Here is an 18,768-nt window from a genome sequence, read left to right on the forward strand (position 1 = left end):
AGAGCCCCAGATGCTGTAGCTTTGCCTCATAAGGAAGGAGGCTCTAGGCCCTTGATCATCTTGGTTGCCCTCTTCTGAACCTTCTCCAGTTCTGCAATGTCCTTCTTAAAATATGGTGACCAGAACTGTATGCAGTACTTTAAATGTGGCTGCACCATAGATTTGTAGAAGGGCATTATAAATATTAACATTTTTATTTCCAATCCCCTTCCTAAAAATCCCAAGCCCGGAATTTATCATTTTCACCACTGCCATGCATTCTGTAGACACTTTCAAACTAGAGGTAAATGAGTGGCTGCCCCCACCAGGTTTTGGCACAACGTGAAGCATATTTACAACACATAACCCATAACAAACAGCAGCACATAACACATAACAAATGCTTCCTTGACTCACCAATGTCAATCTGTTCAACTGCTTCTTGGACGGTTACATTTGGAGATGCTACAGTCTTGACAAAGGGGTAGAGATTGCAAACCACAACTCTAGAAGAAGAAGGATTGAGTAGTAAATTTAAACTATTTACTCAAGAGCAGTTGTGCAGGACAGTACAGTCTATATGCACTCTTATAACATCACAACTATAGTGTCATACGTTGATCTCTATTGACTCAAGGACTTTGCTCGAGCCCCACACTAGTTCAAGTCACTCCTGCCGTCATCAACCAATCCTAGATGCAGCAGCCCTGTGCCCAAGGGATCCAGGATAACTGCAACAGTCCACTTCCTTGTCCAGACTGGCTCCAACTCTTTCAGAGGAACATCTGGAAAAGAGTAACGCCACAGCAATACCACTGGCAGCTGCTGTGCCAGGAAGTGGGCAGGTCCAGACCCCCAATACAAGGACAGCCATTGCACTGGCATGCTAGTTAAACATCACTGCCTCCGTTCACAGAATCAGGTCATCACAGAACAAAGCTCAACACAAAAGAAAAACTTTTTAAAAAAAGAAGTCAATATTGATCTTTTAAAGAAAAAGACAGACAGCAGAGCATCTACTTTGCTCAGGTTATGATAAAATGAGAACTACAGGCACAGTTTAGCCAAATGGGGTCCCACTTATTTCAGTGTGAGAGAGAGAGAGATTCCCTTGAGGGGATGGACCCACTCTGAGAAGAGCAGAAGGCTCCAAGTTCCCTCCCTGGCTTCTCCAAGATAGGGCTGGGAGGATTCCTGCCTGCAACCTTGGAGGAGCCGCTGTCAGATTGTGAAGACAATACTGAGCGAGATGGACCAAGGGTCTGACTCAGTATATGGCAGCTTCCTATGTAAATACACAATTAATTTTCCCACTGAAATCAATGGAGTGGGAAACCTCGGCTGAACAGTGGCCAGAGTCTGCTTTCTTTGATAAGGATTTGAACAAGACTAGCAAAAATCTAATGCTGGAGCACTAAACATATTTGTCCAGCATTCTGGAAGAGGGGGAAGTCAGGTCACCAACAGCCAAATGCCAACTTATCCATATATTCCCCTCCTACAAATACGTATATATCACTTTCAAGTTAAGGGAAAGGGTGAGAGGCACATACCAGTCAAAGAGGGACAGACCAAGCCACTTGCTCAGGTCTCCTCAGCACCTAGAGCTGGCCCTGAATTTTTGCACTCTTGCATTTGATGTTCACCAGCATGTTGAAATCCAAACAGTACTATGTAAATCTCAAAGGGTATGTTTGTCAGGGTTTCAAGATAAAGAATAATCAAAAAGTATAAAGCCCCTGGGTTCCTTTCACTATTGAGTTTATCTGTCTGAAAGTGATACCAGCAGCTCAGAAGAGGCCTTAAACCTAGCAGCTTGCTTTTTGAAGTTAACACACAGATGAAAAGGAGGACTTCCTCTAAGGAACAGAAGCCCCAGTTTCTACTGCCTTTATTGTTAGGTATCAGAGGTTTAGCGTATGATTATTTAATTAACTCACAATTGCCCATTAAAACTTTTACCTCACAAGGCTGAAATCCAGTTTATCCATGTCAGCTTTATCTTGTGGAATGTCTCGAGCCAGTATACCTAGGTGCGAGGAAAAAGATACTTAGGAAAGAGGATGTCTAGTTAGGTTGATGGCTGGCTACTGCAAAATAGGTTTTCCTGTAGAGACTTTATCCCTGAAGAATATGACAACTCTTTTTCTTATGTTACAAATAGATACTCTTCTAGATACACAGATTTCACTCTAGAACACAGTTATTCCATCCAGTAAGAAGAATCTAATTATTGAAAGCTGTGTAGCAGAATCCCGTATGGGTGCATTCTCATGATCACAGGAATAATGGTTGAATGCTGGTTACCCACTGGTGTGATTGTATAAACCCGATCCATACTGGCAATCTCAGCTCCATTCTGGGGTGAAAACCAGCATTGGCCATTGGAGATGTGAAGTAGGGTGGCAGAGCTTGGGATATTCCAAACCAGGATCCACTCATTGTGTGAACCCATGCCTTTCTCACCTGACCTGTTTACCTGCATGCCACATAGACATCGTGCATTCACATAGACATCCCCAGATAGAGCAGACACCACATACAGACGTTCTGGCATCCTGACCCTACTTCATGGCTCCCAAGCCTGGACACATTCAGTTACACTCTGCCTAGCAACATCACACTCACCTGCAATACCCAACTACACCTGGCTTACTGCCCACATTCCCACCCCTTCAAGCTACAGCACAACATGCTATGCTCAGAAGCCCTGCACTCCACCGACAGTTGCCAGGAGAGACCTGGTGACCCAGATGACAGTGGCCACGCCATCTGCCTGTGGGACCAGTGACATGGGATGCTGCTTGCCCACTTGGGAGGACAGGAGGGATGTTATGCACCTGTACAACATGGGAAAAGGGAGAGACAAGGATGGGAAGGTGGCTCGTGATGCCCATCTTCCAAGGATGCCATTGGTCATATGGGGTTTTCATGGATTGTTGATTTCTATCCTTGCACCAGCGAGGTCAGGGGCAGAGGTCCTCTTCCAAAAACTGCACACACTTACCCCGTAAGGCACCAAGGATGGTGCAAATCAGGCAGAGGACAATTAATATGCGGTTGCACAGGGAGATGTCAAGTTGGCAGGGAGAGGAAAACTGATGGATGGGTATAACTCATCCCTGCTAAGATAGCTAGAGAGCAATGCGTCCCTGGAGAAGATGCCCTCCCCTTGCCTCTGGTCAGTGGTTCTGGTCACAGATGGTATACCCTCTATACCTTCTCCTCCCAGGCTGCACCTCTGCCTATCCTGCCCATTGGCAGTGCCCCCAGTAGGATGCTGGACACTGGACGAGGTGCTATCTAGGATGCCCTAAGGTTAGGCTGTCCAATTCAACCTGGGAGGGGGAGGGGTCAGAAAAGGTTTGCTGATTGCCTGTGTAGTCCTGGACAGCCCCTTTCTGCTCAGTTGCCTTCCTCCCCTACCCCACGGGGATGATCTCCAGTTCAGCCAAGTTGTAATGTGGCTGAGCAGTGGGCAGCAGGGAAGGGGTTAGTGTGCCTTCCCGCCTCCCTGGGTAGGCCAAACAGTTCCAAAGTGCTCTTGAAAATCTCACAGGTATCCAAGAGCTCTCAGAGCTGCTGGGGCCGCCCACTGTGCCTTTGGGACCAATGGGATTGGGGCTGGTGACCATGCTGGTGTCCATACCTGGCTGAGGGCAGGGTAGGGGCAGCTGGTAAGGCATCTGGGTGGGCATAGGGTTGGCTATGCAAGCTTAAAGCACAACAAAGCAACTGTACTGTTAATTAAATTAAATAATTACAATTCTCTTTTTTAAAAAAAAGACATGATGCAGACTTCCAGGGACCATGTTGCTTCAGAATCCAAATGGAAATTACACAACTGAATGATCCTCTGTGCTTAAAAAACCAAACAAAAACCACCCTTCACAAACGTACAATCATTGTACAAAAGAAAAGAAAAAAAGCACAGCTGGCTTATCTACTTCCTTTAGGAATAAGGCTCGTAAGCTGTCCTTCAGAGGGATGATAACCAGGATGCACTTAAGCCTTGTTCTAACTACTATACATAGATATAAGGGAGAAGTGAAGCATTTTAGACTACTTTCCAGTAGGCTTATGAGATCACCTGGCATTCTGTGTGTGTGTGCCCGTGTGTGTGTGTGCCCGTGTGTGTGTGCCCGCGTGTGTGCCCCACCCCACCCCCGGCCATCAACTTCGCAATGCCTGGACCAATATGAACTAAATTGGGTACAGTTGTAGGGACACCTCAACAGAAGAGTTTGTGATGATGTCATCCACCCCAATTCAAGATAGCGGATGCATAACAACTACAAATATGTGTCTACCACTTTTCAACAAAAGTTTCCAAAGCGGTTTACATAGAGAAATAATAAATAAGATGGCTCCCTGTCCCCAAAGGGCTTACAATCTAAAAAGAAACATAAGACAGACACCAGCGACAGTCACTGGAAGTACTGTGCTGGGGGTGTATAGGGCCAGTTACTTTCCCCCTGCTAAATACAGTGAATCACCATGTTAAAAAGGTGCCTCTTTGCCCAGTTAGCTTTTGAGGTGCAACTGGCCTGACCAATTTGAACCAAATTTAGTCCAGTTGTAGGGATAGTGAAAGGAAGGTAGGCAGATTAGCTCTTACTAGAACAACTTGTTTTTGTATGATGAAGCATTACATCATACAAATCCCCCCGTGCAATTTTCAATAAACAATTTCAAATTTCAAATTGATCCACCCTTTGCCAAATTTTATTTATTCAACACATTTTATACCACCTATAACTGGATCTCAAGGTGGTTCACAACTAACTAAAACATCTATAAGAAACTTCAAAACCAATAGTCAAAACAGATAGACAATTTAGAATTTAAAACCAGACTTTATAATGTGTATAGAAATGTATCTAAATACGATGAATAAATAATAAAGCCATGCAAACTCTCTTAAAACACAGCCATGTTCTGTTTTGTACAATGGAAGTCTGTTGTCACCAACCTACCTGCATGTACTGCAGGATGAAGTGTCTTCACGCGCCCTCCCAACATTTCTGGAAAGCCAGTAAGATCAGAAACATCTCTGGTGAAAGGGTAGGAAATCAGAAGGTTATAAGCCACTTTAGGCAGAAGGTTTGGGCACTTTGGGTATATTTTAACTATTCAGATTTTAAACATTTTTTTCTTTTAAATCCAGATTGTATACAATATTCACGGCTTTTGCAGCTGGAGCCAATTACTAGAACATGAGCTAGTTTGTATTTGGATCTGGATTCTAATTTCAGCTCAGCCACCAACTTGCACCTCATGCAGCCTCAAGACCCGTATGTCATACAGGAACAATTACCAAGCCTGTTGAAAGGATTACTATCACTGCTGCACATCATTTGGCAAGCTTGAAATTAACAAGAACAGAAGAGGACGTACAGCACAGCTTTCTATTCTTCAGACCCACCAACACATGTTTCTTTGACATCCCAGACACGGTGTATGATGGAACAAGGCCACAGAACCACAGCCTGGAGCGAAAAAGCTAGCTTAAAACCCTGAACACCACATTTGGCTCTAGGATCCATGGTGCATTGTACATTACCCACTCGTGGATCAACTCTTCATAAGAGTCAATGAGTATTTTGTTTCATGCTCCTCTAGTAATGGATTTCCTTCACTAAATGACACACGAGCCCAACCAGATGACTGATTACAATAAATTTATAGGAAGGCTTTCAACATCTTCTTTCAGACAGGGATCCCATCCTCTCTAGACATTTAAGAAGCATCATATGACATTCATATGACTGTAAACAGAGCATGGGTCCTCTTCCTCCAGTTAAAAGTCACTAGGAAAAGCTATTCACTAAAGTAACCTGAACCTAAGAAGTTTTCTAACAAATCCAACTTCAGAAAAGAATGCTGCATTGGCTTATATTTCAAAGCTGCAGCTATCTGCAAGATAGTACACAGATATGCCGATAACCCTCGTAAACAGAATTTGTTAAAATTCTAAGTCTGTATTTTAGTTATCTGATTGAAGTTTTATCCAGTCCCAGCCTGTGGGGTCAAATAATGCAAGGGCAATATATTCAGAAAACTTGCATCTATAAAATACTGTCAAAACCCCAACCTCACTATTAAAATATCTCAAAATAGAGCCTGGTGACACCAGCTTAATCCCTGCTACTAAGACTAAGCTTGCAAACAGACAATCTTTTGGGTTGGTAGCATCTCCACCAGCTGGATGCTTCTCCAGAAGGAGCATCCCTTGAGAGGTGGGTGGTGGTGGTGGTTTTGGTGGCCTTCATCACACATATTTAGTGGGAAAGTGAGGATAGCATCAGTTGACCTCGCAGACTGCAAGTGAATGTAGGGAAGTCTTGTCATGTAACACTCAAGCCATTTGTGGCTGTCTATAGGAAGAGTGCCAGGTCTCAATCTTTGACGGAAATTTCAGGATTTTAGCTTGACTTGCAAGGTCAAGGATGAAGAGTCAGAGAAAAGCACTCAGCTATTTTCCATTGCCGTTACAAGAGTTTTAGCTCTTAGTTCCATCCCTCACGTCCATCAGGCTCACAGGAACATAGGAGGCTGCGTTATAAAGAGCCAGACCACTGGTCCATCTAGCCAAATATTGTCTGCACTGACTGGCAACAGCTTTTCAAGGTTTAGGCAGGAATCTTTCCCAGCCCTACCTGGAGATGCTGCCAGGAACTGAACCTGGGACCTTTTGCATGCAAAGCAGATGCTTTGCCACTGAGCTTCAGACCCATCCTGTACAACCAGACTGTCCCCTGACCTATCCAGTGCCATCTTTGGGTGCTAAACTTATGGCAGTCCCACCCCTTGTAGCTCTTCCCCATGAGTCTCAGTGTCTGAGGCGTCAAAACCTGGCAACTCCTCCTACTCAGGGAGGTGCATTTAAGATGCTGTTCAACTGATCAACAGATGCTTACGGCCTTTGAATGCCTCAGCCACATTCCAGACGGGGACACTTTTGAAATTTCATCTCCAGGGCCAAAGCGGGGGGAAGGACTATCGCTCAGAGGTAGAGCACAAGCTTTGCATGCAGAAGGACCTAAGCTTGATTCCTGGCAAGAGTGGCAGAAGACCCATGTCTGAAACCCTGGAGAGCCACTGCCAGTCAATGTAGACAATTCTGGTCTGGGTAGATCCATGACTGGGTAGTCTGACTCAGTTTAAGGTAGCTTCATATGTAAGTAGGATATATGTGATGCAAGAGGCCAAAGACGCCATCTGTACATATTCCAATGAACAGCATTTTAAAAGAAACACAACCCCACACAACATAGTCACAGCTAACAGAATGTGTGACAGAAGTTTAGTTTTTAAAAATCCATTTCAAATCTTATTATTTCCACAATAATATCTGGATTTAACAGGTTTTGCTCAACTCCTACACATTTGGTCTGAATAAACCCAGAACAGATACCAGATAATGAGGCGCTTCAAACAATTCATGTGAAGCGCCTTACCGGGCTCTACGGGGAGAGCCGGCTTAGCCCGCTCTCTTGTCAGACAACCATGCCTGCAGCCCTGGGTGGCTGGACTGGCCACCCACAAGACTACCAGCTCCATCACGGAGCCGGTGGGGGCAGTGGGGATCGGGGGCCACCAGAAGTTCCAGGATGCCCCACGCAAGTGCGCAGGGCATTCTGGAGAGACCCCTCGAGGCCGGGAGGCTGACTGCAGCCTCCTGGTCAGGGGCCTACTCATGTGTTGCTGTGCGTCGTGGCAGCACACAAGCAAAAAAATGAGGTTAACGGAGTGCTCGCTTCATTAACTTCATTTAAGGGGAGGGGGGATTAGGCGGACTAGCTGCCTTGGAACCACCGGGCTTGCCCGCAAGCCCAGTGGTTCCCACAATCAGTAGAAAGTGGGCTAGGTCTTAGCCTTCTACTGATCGTGGGAATATCTTCAATAAGTGCTACAGATTGTTTGACAGTCACTGAGGCGCTACACACCAATCACAGGCTTAGCCCATTCTCCCCATACATGAGCAGTCACTCGTTGCCTGGTGGCCAAATCAGCCATCCAGACTAGCAGCTGCTCTGGTCGGGCGCTCCCACGCCCGGCCAAAATTTCGTTGGGAGCTCCAGGGGTTGGGGAAGGGCAGCACCACCATGTGGAGCCCCGGCTCCCCAAACCCCAGGAAGGCACCACACAAATGTGTGGTGCCTTCCTGGGGTACCCCTCCCTCCCACATCCTTGTGTCCTGGCACACGATCAAATAAACAGGGTTAATGGAGCGCTCGCTCCCTTTACCTTGTTTAGGGTGAGCAGTAGTTAGGCAGGGAGTATTCTGGTGAGGGAGTAACAACCACTGGAGTGGGCGCAGATGGAACCTGGCCCAGTCTATTCTATCACATCCAGAGTTGCCACTATTAGTCCTAAGAGACAAGCTAGAGTGAGAAGCAGTACCCTGTTGCATGGATGAATAAATGACATTGTGGCCAGGATCTTTTGGAGATAAGTGTCTTATTACTCCCAGATGATGTAACCTCTGAGACAGATAAAGCTGGCTTTTTGACACAATTGGACAATACTCGGAGTGAAAGCCTGAGGTCTGACTGGGCTGAGGACAGATCCGGTGGTCTGAGGAGCAGGTCGTCAAACTAGGCAAAGATTATGATGCCCCGAAGCCTGATGTGTGCTGAAATGTTCCATGACCTTTGTGAAGACCCTGGGTGCTGAGGATAGACCAAACGGTAAGGCCTTGTATTGGTAATGCCTGTCTGCATATTTGAAGCAGAGGAATGGCTGGCTGTCTAGATGAATTGGGATGTGCAAATAGGCCTCTGTTAGGTCTATGGAAGCAAGGTGATCTAGGTGGTGGTGGGATTCCACAATTGACCTCAGAGTCGCCATCTTGAATTTTTTGTGGCTGGCAAACTTGTTGAGAAACCTGAGATCCAAGACTGCTCTGAGAGAGCCATCCTTTTTTGGCACGGTGAATGGAATAGAGGATAGCCCTCTAGCCCGCTAATGAATGGAAACTGATTCTACGGCCCCAATATGTTCCAGATGGTGAATGACCCATGGAAGGCCTGTATGCTTGGCATGTGAGTGAAAATGCAGGGTTGGCAAAAACCTGTTTGGGGCTACAGAGATATTCTGTAAGCATGCTAAATAGTTTGAAGGACCCACCTGTTATTTGTGGAGAGTTCCCAAGCATGAAAGAATTTTGTTAAGAAACCCATCCACACCACCACCACCAAGAGAAACCGCAAGTCAGGATTGCTGTCTAGTTGTTTTCGTCTGTCCCATGAAGGGCTGGCGTTGTTGTCTGGTTGGGTTGGTGTTGGATCTAAACCTGTTCCAGAAGGGACAATGAGTTCTGTTGTCCCTTTTCCTGGGTCCATTGTGGTGTCAGCCATGAATGCCTGCACCTAATGGATCTTTAATAATGTTTGCTTGAAGTGTATGGATTCTTCTGGTGGGTTCTGAATTAAATCATCCACCCATAGTAATGAAGCCCTGGAGGTAATGGATACTGCCTTAGATGAAAAGATGTCCAGTGAGGAGGCTTCATGAACCCTTCTAAGAGAAGCCTCTATCTTTTTATCAAAAGGATCCCTGAGAAAGGCGTCTCCATCTTTAGGGAGTACCACACCCAAAAGAAGGGTCACTACATGCCAATCAGTGGGAGGTACTTTAAGGAACTCAGGCTTTGTTCAAGGAAACTGTAAAACCTATTGGCCACCATACTAGGCTTTCTGGCAATAGCAGGCAATGCCCATTCCTGTTTCACCATCACTGAAAGGAAAATAGTTTTCCTTGGTCTTATTCTTAGGAAATAACAGGGACCCCTTAGAATTGGATTGTTCCTCCTGGGGGGTACCAAACTCAAAACCAAGGGTGTGAATTGCCTTCCTCAGTACAGGGGCAAAGTCGTCTGGGATAAATAATCTCTGAGATATCAAAAAAGATTTAGTAATTTGGTCATCAGACCATTCCCTCTTTTCTCTTGTGTCTGTCAGGGCCCTGGTTCCCTGGGATGGGTTGCCTTGGAATAGGACCACCCCAACATTATCAGGGGCCTGAAGCACAGAATCAGGGACTTTTGGCCCTGGCCCACAGAGTACATGAGGATTGGGTGATTCATAGCCTGAGACCTCAGAGGAATGAGAGGAGCTATGCCTTGAAGATCTTTCTTTATTTCTTCTTAGATTTCCAGTGAACCTGGCTTTCAGATGAAGAAGATGATGATGAGTCACTCCTCCTTTTATATTTAGCCCCCTTCAGTGGCCTGGATTATTGGAGCGATTTTGCCAGTAAGTCTTCAAACCAGGTCTGCCATATTGGGAGCACCACACTAGGCAACTCTGAACGCCACACTAGGCAACACCACAGGGAATGGGGGTGGTTCCCCAGTTAAATTCACTGGCATCGAGGAATCATTTGGCCAAGGGAGAGCAGGCTTTGCACCATCCTATTCAGAGTCACTATCCCCACCAGGTGATCAGGGGCCTGCCATCAGGTTTGCCTGCTCCATTTTGGTGCCTTTTGTTCTTTGGTCATTGCCTGAAATGATGGGTCCACACATCCTCTCTCCTATATGCTACCGGAGTCTTTGTTTCCCTTGTGGTGTCAGAGGGTTCCTCTTGATTTTTTTGGCACCTGCACCATGATCTCAGGCTCCAGCCGGGGCTGATGAGTTTGGGGCCAGCTCAGAAGACCAAGAGGGAGCTGGCTGTGAAGGTGGTTTAGTTGGGGGCCTCCACTCTCATGGTGCTCCCTACACGAGGTGGAGGGAATTAGGTCTCCTACCTCCCTTGGCACAAGACTCACAGCCTAGTGGTGGGAAGCCTGACAGCCCCTCCCCTGGATTGCCTGAAGCAGCAGTGGCTGGCGTGGCAGGAAATGACAAGGGTCCTGTGGGGCCTCTCCAAAGTCTGGGGGAAGCAAAGGAGAAGGCCCGTTCTTGAGTAGCCACCAGACGAACTGGTGGCAACTACAGATGGACCTCTCCAGATAATCTCAAAGGGTTATGGGACTCATAGTAAATGAGATGTTCTTTTAAATACCCCGGGCCCAAGCTGCTTAGGACTTTATAGGTTATAACCAGCACCTTGTATTTTGCCCAGAAATATATTGGTAGCCAGTGTAGTTCATTTAATATAGGAGTAATATGGTCTCTTTGAGATGACCCAGAGACCAACCTGGCTGTTGCATTTTGTGCCAATTGCAGTTTTCAGACTATGTACAAAGGCAGCCCCTCATAACGCGCATTGCAGTAGTCAAGTCTGGACATTGCCAGCATATGTACTAACGTATTGAGGTCATTTATCTCAAGGAATGGGCACAGCTGGTATATCAGCTGAAGCTGATAGAAAGCACCTCTGGTCACTGCTTCAACCTGAGACACCAGAAGAGGTATGGATTCAAAAGCATTCCCTATATCTGTTCCTTCTGGGGGAGTATAACTCCATCCAGAACCAGCAGATCAAATTTGTCTCCCGAGTTCTGACCCCACACAATAAGCACCTCCGTCTTATTTGGATTCCCTCATTCAACCCATCACCACTTCCAGGCAGGCTTTTAGGGAAGTTATGCCATTCACCCAGATGACTCTGACATGGAGAAATAGATTTGGGTATCAATAGCATACTGATAATCTCCTGATGATCTCTCCCAGCAGTTTCATGTAGATGTTAAAGAGCATTGGAAACTGTATGGGCCCTGGAGGATGCCATATAAGAGAGTTCACTTTTTGAAGTACCACAGTCTCCAAGCGAGGAATCTCCCCAAGGAGTGGAACCACTGCAAAGCAATACCTCCCATTTCCAACCACCTCAGATGGTCCAGAAGGATACTATGGTCAATGGTATCAAAAGCCACCAAGAGATCCAAAAGGACCAACAGAGGCACACTCTTTGTCAGTTCCTCACTGGAGATCATTTATCAGGCTGACCAAGGCAGTCTCCGTTTAATACTATACAGATGTCAGTTGGAAGCTTTTTCTTATTTGATTTGTCCTTTTATTTATGAATATCACACTTTTTAGTCTTCCATTCCAACATTATGCTTATATGTTCAGAAGTAAGCCTCAGTGGTTGACATCCTCACCAACGGTGTTTACGGGCAGACAAATAAACTGTGTGAGCAATGCTAGCATCTGTACCTCTACACAGTTAGTGAGAATGTCAGCCAACACTCCAGTGCTTTCTTCCAGGTAAATGTGGACAGAATTGCAACCCTATTTTTGTGCCAATGCACAGGATTATTCTATTAAAACTTAAGAAACTCAGTTTATTTTATTTATTTAACACATTTATATATCGTCCAAAAGGCTGTGTTTTGTTTCCAAAGCTAATCTTTCAGTGTATAATTATGGGTCAAGTAGAGCACACACACCAGACCATGGTTCCATGTTATGAGAACAAGCCCTGTGAATGCTCCAGGTTCCTGACTATGGAAATGGGGACAAGCACGATGCACTAAGCATGGTGAGCGGGTCAGGAGAGTGAGTGATGGGCATGGGGCAGGACTTCCAACCTGTTTCCAACCCTGTAAATAGGTTTGGTGGTGTTCTCTCTGAACAGGGCTAGATTGTGGATTTGTACCCCTGTACAATTATTCACTCATATTCAATAAGCACACAGTAGTATGTACAGTATCCCTATACCATATCTGAAGGTGAGCAGAGAATGTCAGGCAAATGTCAGAAATCCAGTGCAGGAACCTGGGCAGATTGAGGTCATGCTCATTGGGAGTGCACGGCACACTCTCACATTCTGGCATTTTACCAGCTTACTGATTTGCAGTGGGTTGTGTGTGAACCCAATCAATATATGGTGGCAATGTTGATGTTGCCATCACCACCACATGTTGTGATGAAGCTCACAAAACCAGGGGGTGCAGTTATGCTCAATTACTTAATCGGGGTGTGTTTTCATGAACCCTTAAACAGCTTTTACCTGACATTCAGGCCTGCATCCCGAAGAGCTTTAGCTGTTCCTCCAGAGGCAACTAAGGCCAAACCCAGAGAACTGAGACATTTTGCAAATTCCACCAGGCCGGTCTTGTCTGAGACACTGAATAAAGCTAGAAGAAAAAGAATAGTTAATAAATGTTCTTTATAGAGAACATTAACATGAACAGAAGGCCAAAATGCACTGAACCACTTCTTATCTAAAGCTTATGTAGCCATTGAGTATAACTGAGAAAGTTAAATATGCATAGTAAGGCTGCAATTTTGCCTATTTGCATCATGGTACAATACCAGTCACATTAAGGCTGTAATCCTAAACACATTTACATAAAAGTAAGTTGCATTCAAATAAATAGGTCTTACTTCCAATTAAATGCCTTTAGGCTTGTGTGCTCACTCACACACACACACACACACACACACACACAAAGTTCACTGTAGCCCTGAATTTAATGCTTGCAGAATTAATGCTTGCAGAATTAATGCTCTTTTTCCTGTTCCCTCCCTCCCGCAACAGGTCCAATTCTTACTTTTTTACTGCCAGTTTGCGCTTTCTCTCTCTCTCTTTCTCTCTCTGAATTACATCACAAGCCTGTAGCCCTTCTTTTTAGAGCACATTTCTAATTCTTCTGCTGGTAGGAACAGAAACCTCTGCTATCATGTTCCACAGTGTAGGGATTTGCACAAACCTGTTTGGAGGCACTTTTACTGGCCTCCGAACCAGTTTGAACAACTGGCTGTTTGGCCGGTTCAGAGGTGGGGTGTGTGTGTGTGCGTCTTTAAGGGTGTAGGGGGTACACTTACCCCTCCCTCCGCTTTCCCCCCACCTGCGCTCTGTTAGCAAAGGCTCCGTCAGGGTGGCAGCATACCTCCCTGCTGTCTCGTTTCCTCTTTGGCCTGAAGTACCAAGAAGTACCCAGCGCATGTGCACATACACTAAACAGTGTTGTAAAGATCACAAAATCTTGTGTATTGGTTTCTACTGCTTGAGGTCAGATGGGTATTCCTCATCACATACGAACTTCACCCTTGTAGGGTTGCCATATTCTGGCCTTCCAAATCTGGGTGCCTAATTTGCACATTATGTAAATTGGCTGGAAAATAATTTCTGAGCAGAATAGCAACTGCATGTTTTGCTCCATAACTCCGCTTCTACAAGGGCTAGAGCTCAGCTTTTTTTCTTTGTTAAATGAAATCTGAAATCTGGGTGGGCTAAGCAAGCTGGGTGATATGCTTAAAATCTGGGTGAAACCTGGAAACCCAAGTGCTAAAGACTTTTCTGGACTATACCACTTCAGGCGAAGGTTGCATATTTAAATACTCCCCCAAGGGGGGGGGTACCAAACAAACTCGCTGCATGCAGAAAAACGGTAAGTCAAGGCGTAGGGTTCAAATTCATCTATTCCGTTTCTCAGGTCGTTCCCTCACTCACAAGGGTGGAACATGCGAACGCAAGTTTGTAATCTGCAGCTGGAAACTACAGTCCAGAAACAGCTCTATGACTCGATTGCGTAATGTATGCTCTAGGCCTTTTTTTCTATCAATGTAAGGGGGGCGGGGATAAAGCCTGGACTTCGTGACATCGGCGAACCATTCAAAGACTGGTGTTTAGACTTCCACACCTTTGCCTACATTCCATCCGATTCCTCCACACTCCACTTCTTCCTTATCAGATACTACTGCGGCTGCAATCGTGTGCTCTGTTACTTGGGTCCTAGAGAGGAGTAAGTACCTCCGAGTAAAGAAGCACAGGATCGGGTCGTTCGGCCACTGCAATACAGCCGATTGCTTGGCTAAAGCCCCGCCGGACTCCCGTCCATCTTCTACAAAAAAAATAAACAGGATCTCCGTCCCTCACTACATCCTCCCCCCAGATAGATCACCGAGGACTAGTGCAAAGGGGCGGGCTTTCGAGCAGCCGCGGCAGAATAGCAAAACTTTGAAAACTCGTGTCTCTTGAGAAAGGAAAGCAAGCCTGCCTGCCAGGCGCGATTCGCGGATGCATTACCCAACTGCTGCCCTGTAGCCATGTCTGCGAGGCGCCGATCCGAACAGCTGCAAATCTGGAGAAAGAGAGACCGATTAAGACCCACATGAGGGAGAAGTAATGGGGGGTGGGTCTGGATAAGGGGTGGGGTTTGGGTTGCATGCTGGGAAGCAGGGGAGGAGGGAGAGAAGAACCGCGGCTGCTGGCCAATTTTGCAGACACACCACCAAAGAGAGGAGGGCATTGCACACGAGCTGATCGCCAGTCGGAGAGAAAATGCAAACAAACAAACCTCTGCTCATTACAAACGCTGCTGAACCGCGAAAGCTACGTTTCCTCCGAGACCGCTCGCGCCGCTTTGAATTAGTCTGTCGCACAGTTTTTTAAAGTGGCATTGCCGTGCAGTGTAGCGCCCTCTCCGGCAGCTGTTGAAACATAACCAGTAAAAGTAAAAGCGCAGGTAAAAACTGCAAACATTCAAAGTGGTGAGAAGGAACTCGGGGGGTGGGGGTGGCGAGAGGAGGGAGCATGCGAAAAATGCCCCCCAGGGTCAGGCAGGTCTTGGGTCATATTGCTGGCTGGCCAGCAACAACACCTAGGGCCCAGGTGAGCTGAGATCACTGACTCCAGTAGGCTTGCTAGGGCCAAAGGAGTGCCTCCCCCTGACCCCTGCGCAGCTCCCACTCCTCTCTTTCTGTGTCCTCACCTGGGATGTTTATTTGCTTGCTAGGAGCGAAAGGTGGTGGTGCAGGGAGTGCTAACCTAGGTAATTTTGGAGCCCGGACCTAAAGCCCATTTGAGCCCCTGCCCTGGTGGAGCCCCACCACACCTGCAAGTTAAGCACCATCCCCCTATTCTTACCCCACATATTTCTCTCCCCACTCCCCGCTCTGTCTCTAAAGCACCCAGCACAAGTCATAATCACACTCAGCTGCCCGGCGCCTACAGTGTGGGCCAGTACCGACCACACCACCCAGGACAGACTAAAGAGGGTTTGGGGGGCCCCCAGGGCCTGGGGTGTGGAGGCCCTGGACTTTGGCCCTGAAGTCCAGGGGTAAAAGTGCCACTGCGCAGTATTTTTAACATGCTGGTTCTTGAGGGCACAAACAGCAACTGAACTCACAAGAATGTAAGAATATAAAGCAGGTATATTTGTGCAGGCACATTTCAACATGCAACTTAACATATCCCCATCCCACATGTTTGTTTCTTCTCTGCACGCTGTCTCTAAAGCAGAGGCCACCCTGTGCAGCGGCATGGCACAGCAACCACTCCACCCGAAACAGACTAAAGGATATGGGAGACCACAGAGGGGGTGTAGGCCCTGGACTTTGGCCCCAAAGTCTGTGGGTGAGAGCACCTCTGGTGTTAAGACAAGTTAATGCCTAGTCGCCCAATGGGAGCCATTGCTTCAAAACCCAGCTCTTGTCAGGGCTTGGTTTGCTGATTTTGGTTTGCTTTGCTTGGTTTGCTGTGCTTCTTCTGCAAGGGGGAAGAGGGCAGGCAGGCATATTTTGGCTAGCAGTGACGCACATACTGAGTGGAGTCATATGGTGGCCAAAACTAGAATCTCACAACATAGCATGAGCTTCCATAAAAATCATTGCACTATAGCAGTTGTGCTGTCAACACTGACAGCTCTCGTTGGCCGTTCTCAGTCTTTGTAGGATGGCATGACATTCCTGTCCCTCTTGGCATCTCTGTGGTTCAAGTCATTGGAATGAACGTGGAAAACCAGTTCAGTTTTAGACTGGAAGTGCCCATAAAAGCTGCACTGGGATTGTCCTGCTTCCATAGCTTCTTGTTCAGAGACACCCACTTCTTCTTTTTCCTTTATTACAATAAGGTTACAGTATCCTATATAATAAAACCCTAAGGTATCTGCGTCCGTGTCTCTGGCAGGTGTTCTGCGCATGCGTGGTGCGCAGGAGGGCAACGGAGGACGTCGTGGGAAGGGGGCTTGGTGGCGGGGGGCAGCACCTTCTTCGCCCAGCAGAGGGCCGGGGGGCAGTGTGCGCTGGCAGCGCTACCAGGAACTACTCGGCGGCGGACCCTGGATGGCAGGGGTGGGCTGCAGATGCTGCAGCGGCGGCAGCTGGAGAGAGAGGGCAGGCGCGGCAGCACAGGGAAGGCGTCGTTGGTGCGCACCCCCGACCAGAGGCCACGGGGATGGGCAGCGCACTCACGCCGGCTGCGGCTACACTGGGGAGCGGCCCCGAAGCGCCTCCTCACACGCTGGGCGGCGGCTTCTGCATGGTGGCGGCGGCAGCAGCAGCTCCCCAGGCTGGCCCCGCAGCAGGAGGAGGTGGCAAAGGAGGATCCAGACTCTCAACGACGCGCCGCAGCCAACTGCGTGCGCACATATCCAATTGAGTTCTTCTAGCGCCCGTTAATGTAACAGGCCTAATAACTAGTATAGACATAATAATACATGCAAATATAACTAAAAAAGAATGAAAAAAGAGAGAAAAGGGGGGAAATCTCTTCACACAGTTTAACATTATAGGATACAACCAACACAGGAGAAGAAGAGACCCCCACTTCTTGTCTTTCTTGGGAAATGGCTGAATGAAATGACTTACTGGTTGTTTTCCACCCAGCCACTCTCTTACAGACATGGTCAAGATGTATCATGGAAATTTTGCATGTCAGTTTTGTTTGATAGAAATGGCTCCATGCTGACCATTTTATTAGGATCTGTTGTTCACTGCCCTGGAGTCCTAGGGCAAAATAAAGAAGTCGTTTTGTTTCCCAGATTATCCACATCCGGTATTGGTTATACATTAGGACTGTTCACTCATTTGTTCAACCCACATACAGCCACCCCCTGAGTTACAAACATCCATCCATACATACAAAGCTCCATAACATATTACATTTAAGAAGTCCCTAGTTTACAAACGCCAACCCGCACATAGAAATATTTGTTGCTCTTGGGAACTAGATATGTTCTGAGTTATGAACATCCAACTTACAAATGAACTTTTGGAACACAACATAAATTGGGGGCTTCCTGTACATAGAAGCCTTATGTATGTGTTGTATTCAACTCATGTACTATCTGTGTACAGTGTAGTTATTGATCCTTCTGGTCAAAACATGTACAACTTCTTCCCTACATTTGGAAAGTTCACACCTTGGGTTTACTGTTAACGTGAGTACATCTATAGTTGAACTTATAAATAAAGACACCCGGACGTATGTCCAACACAAAATGTGAAAAGCCCTATCAAGTCATCTGTTTGGAATATGGTGCTTATCTTGCTTGTTGTATCTGTTGGTTTTCCACAGTGATGCCTTTCTTGCTTGGAAACTGGATCTTGCAACTTTGTCAGTTTCAACTGTGTTTTGCAACTGGGCTTGAATTTGCACATCTAGATTTCACTACCTTTGACATAGTTTCAATGTGTGACTTTGGGCCCATGACCAGGGGAGATCATGAAGCAATTAACAGACTGCTTGCAAAACCTCAGTTGCAGATTAGACTACAGACTAATCCATTCTCCAAATCTTCACAAATTGTGAACTGGCATGGGGATTACTCTCTGGATTCACTTCAGTCAGTCAGACATTATTACGGTCTTTGACCAATATCAAAACACCTAAAACAAATGTGAAATTTAAACATAGCCATATTGATAACATATTTGTACACTAGATCTAACCGTTAGCGAGCAGAGCGTGTCGAACTTGTATTGCAGAACAATAGAATTTTACAACTATAGACAGTTGATAGACGGATTTGCAACTGTTAACAAATATTTGACATAGAATTCATCTGTCCTGGCAGATTATGTAAAACAGTGTCAATTAACCTCCGCCTAAGACCTATATAAAAGACACGCAGCAGGAGCACTTGTGCAACTGATTCGATCTCCTCCGA

At 46.5% G+C, this 18,768-nt stretch overlaps 1 protein-coding gene across 1 annotated transcript in view; it reads right to left on the reverse strand.

The window, feature by feature from the left end:
• Positions 1 to 15,196, reverse strand: part of ATIC (5-aminoimidazole-4-carboxamide ribonucleotide formyltransferase/IMP cyclohydrolase) — a 42,032-nt gene extending 26,836 nt beyond the window's left edge. The window contains exons 1-6 of the mRNA XM_053285456.1: positions 15,178 to 15,196; positions 14,907 to 14,961; positions 12,885 to 13,011; positions 4,956 to 5,032; positions 1,942 to 2,008; positions 397 to 485 (exon numbers count right to left, since the gene is read on the reverse strand). Coding sequence (XP_053141431.1) covers positions 397 to 485; positions 1,942 to 2,008; positions 4,956 to 5,032; positions 12,885 to 13,011; positions 14,907 to 14,928 — 382 coding nt within the window. The 5' untranslated portion in view covers positions 14,929 to 14,961; positions 15,178 to 15,196. The remainder of the gene's footprint in view (positions 1 to 396; positions 486 to 1,941; positions 2,009 to 4,955; positions 5,033 to 12,884; positions 13,012 to 14,906; positions 14,962 to 15,177) is intronic.
• Between the last annotated feature and the right edge of the window lie 3,572 nt (positions 15,197 to 18,768).

Source organism: Hemicordylus capensis, chromosome 1 (assembly GCF_027244095.1).
Source record: "Hemicordylus capensis ecotype Gifberg chromosome 1, rHemCap1.1.pri, whole genome shotgun sequence".
Classification (NCBI taxonomy): Eukaryota; Metazoa; Chordata; class Lepidosauria; order Squamata; family Cordylidae; genus Hemicordylus; species Hemicordylus capensis.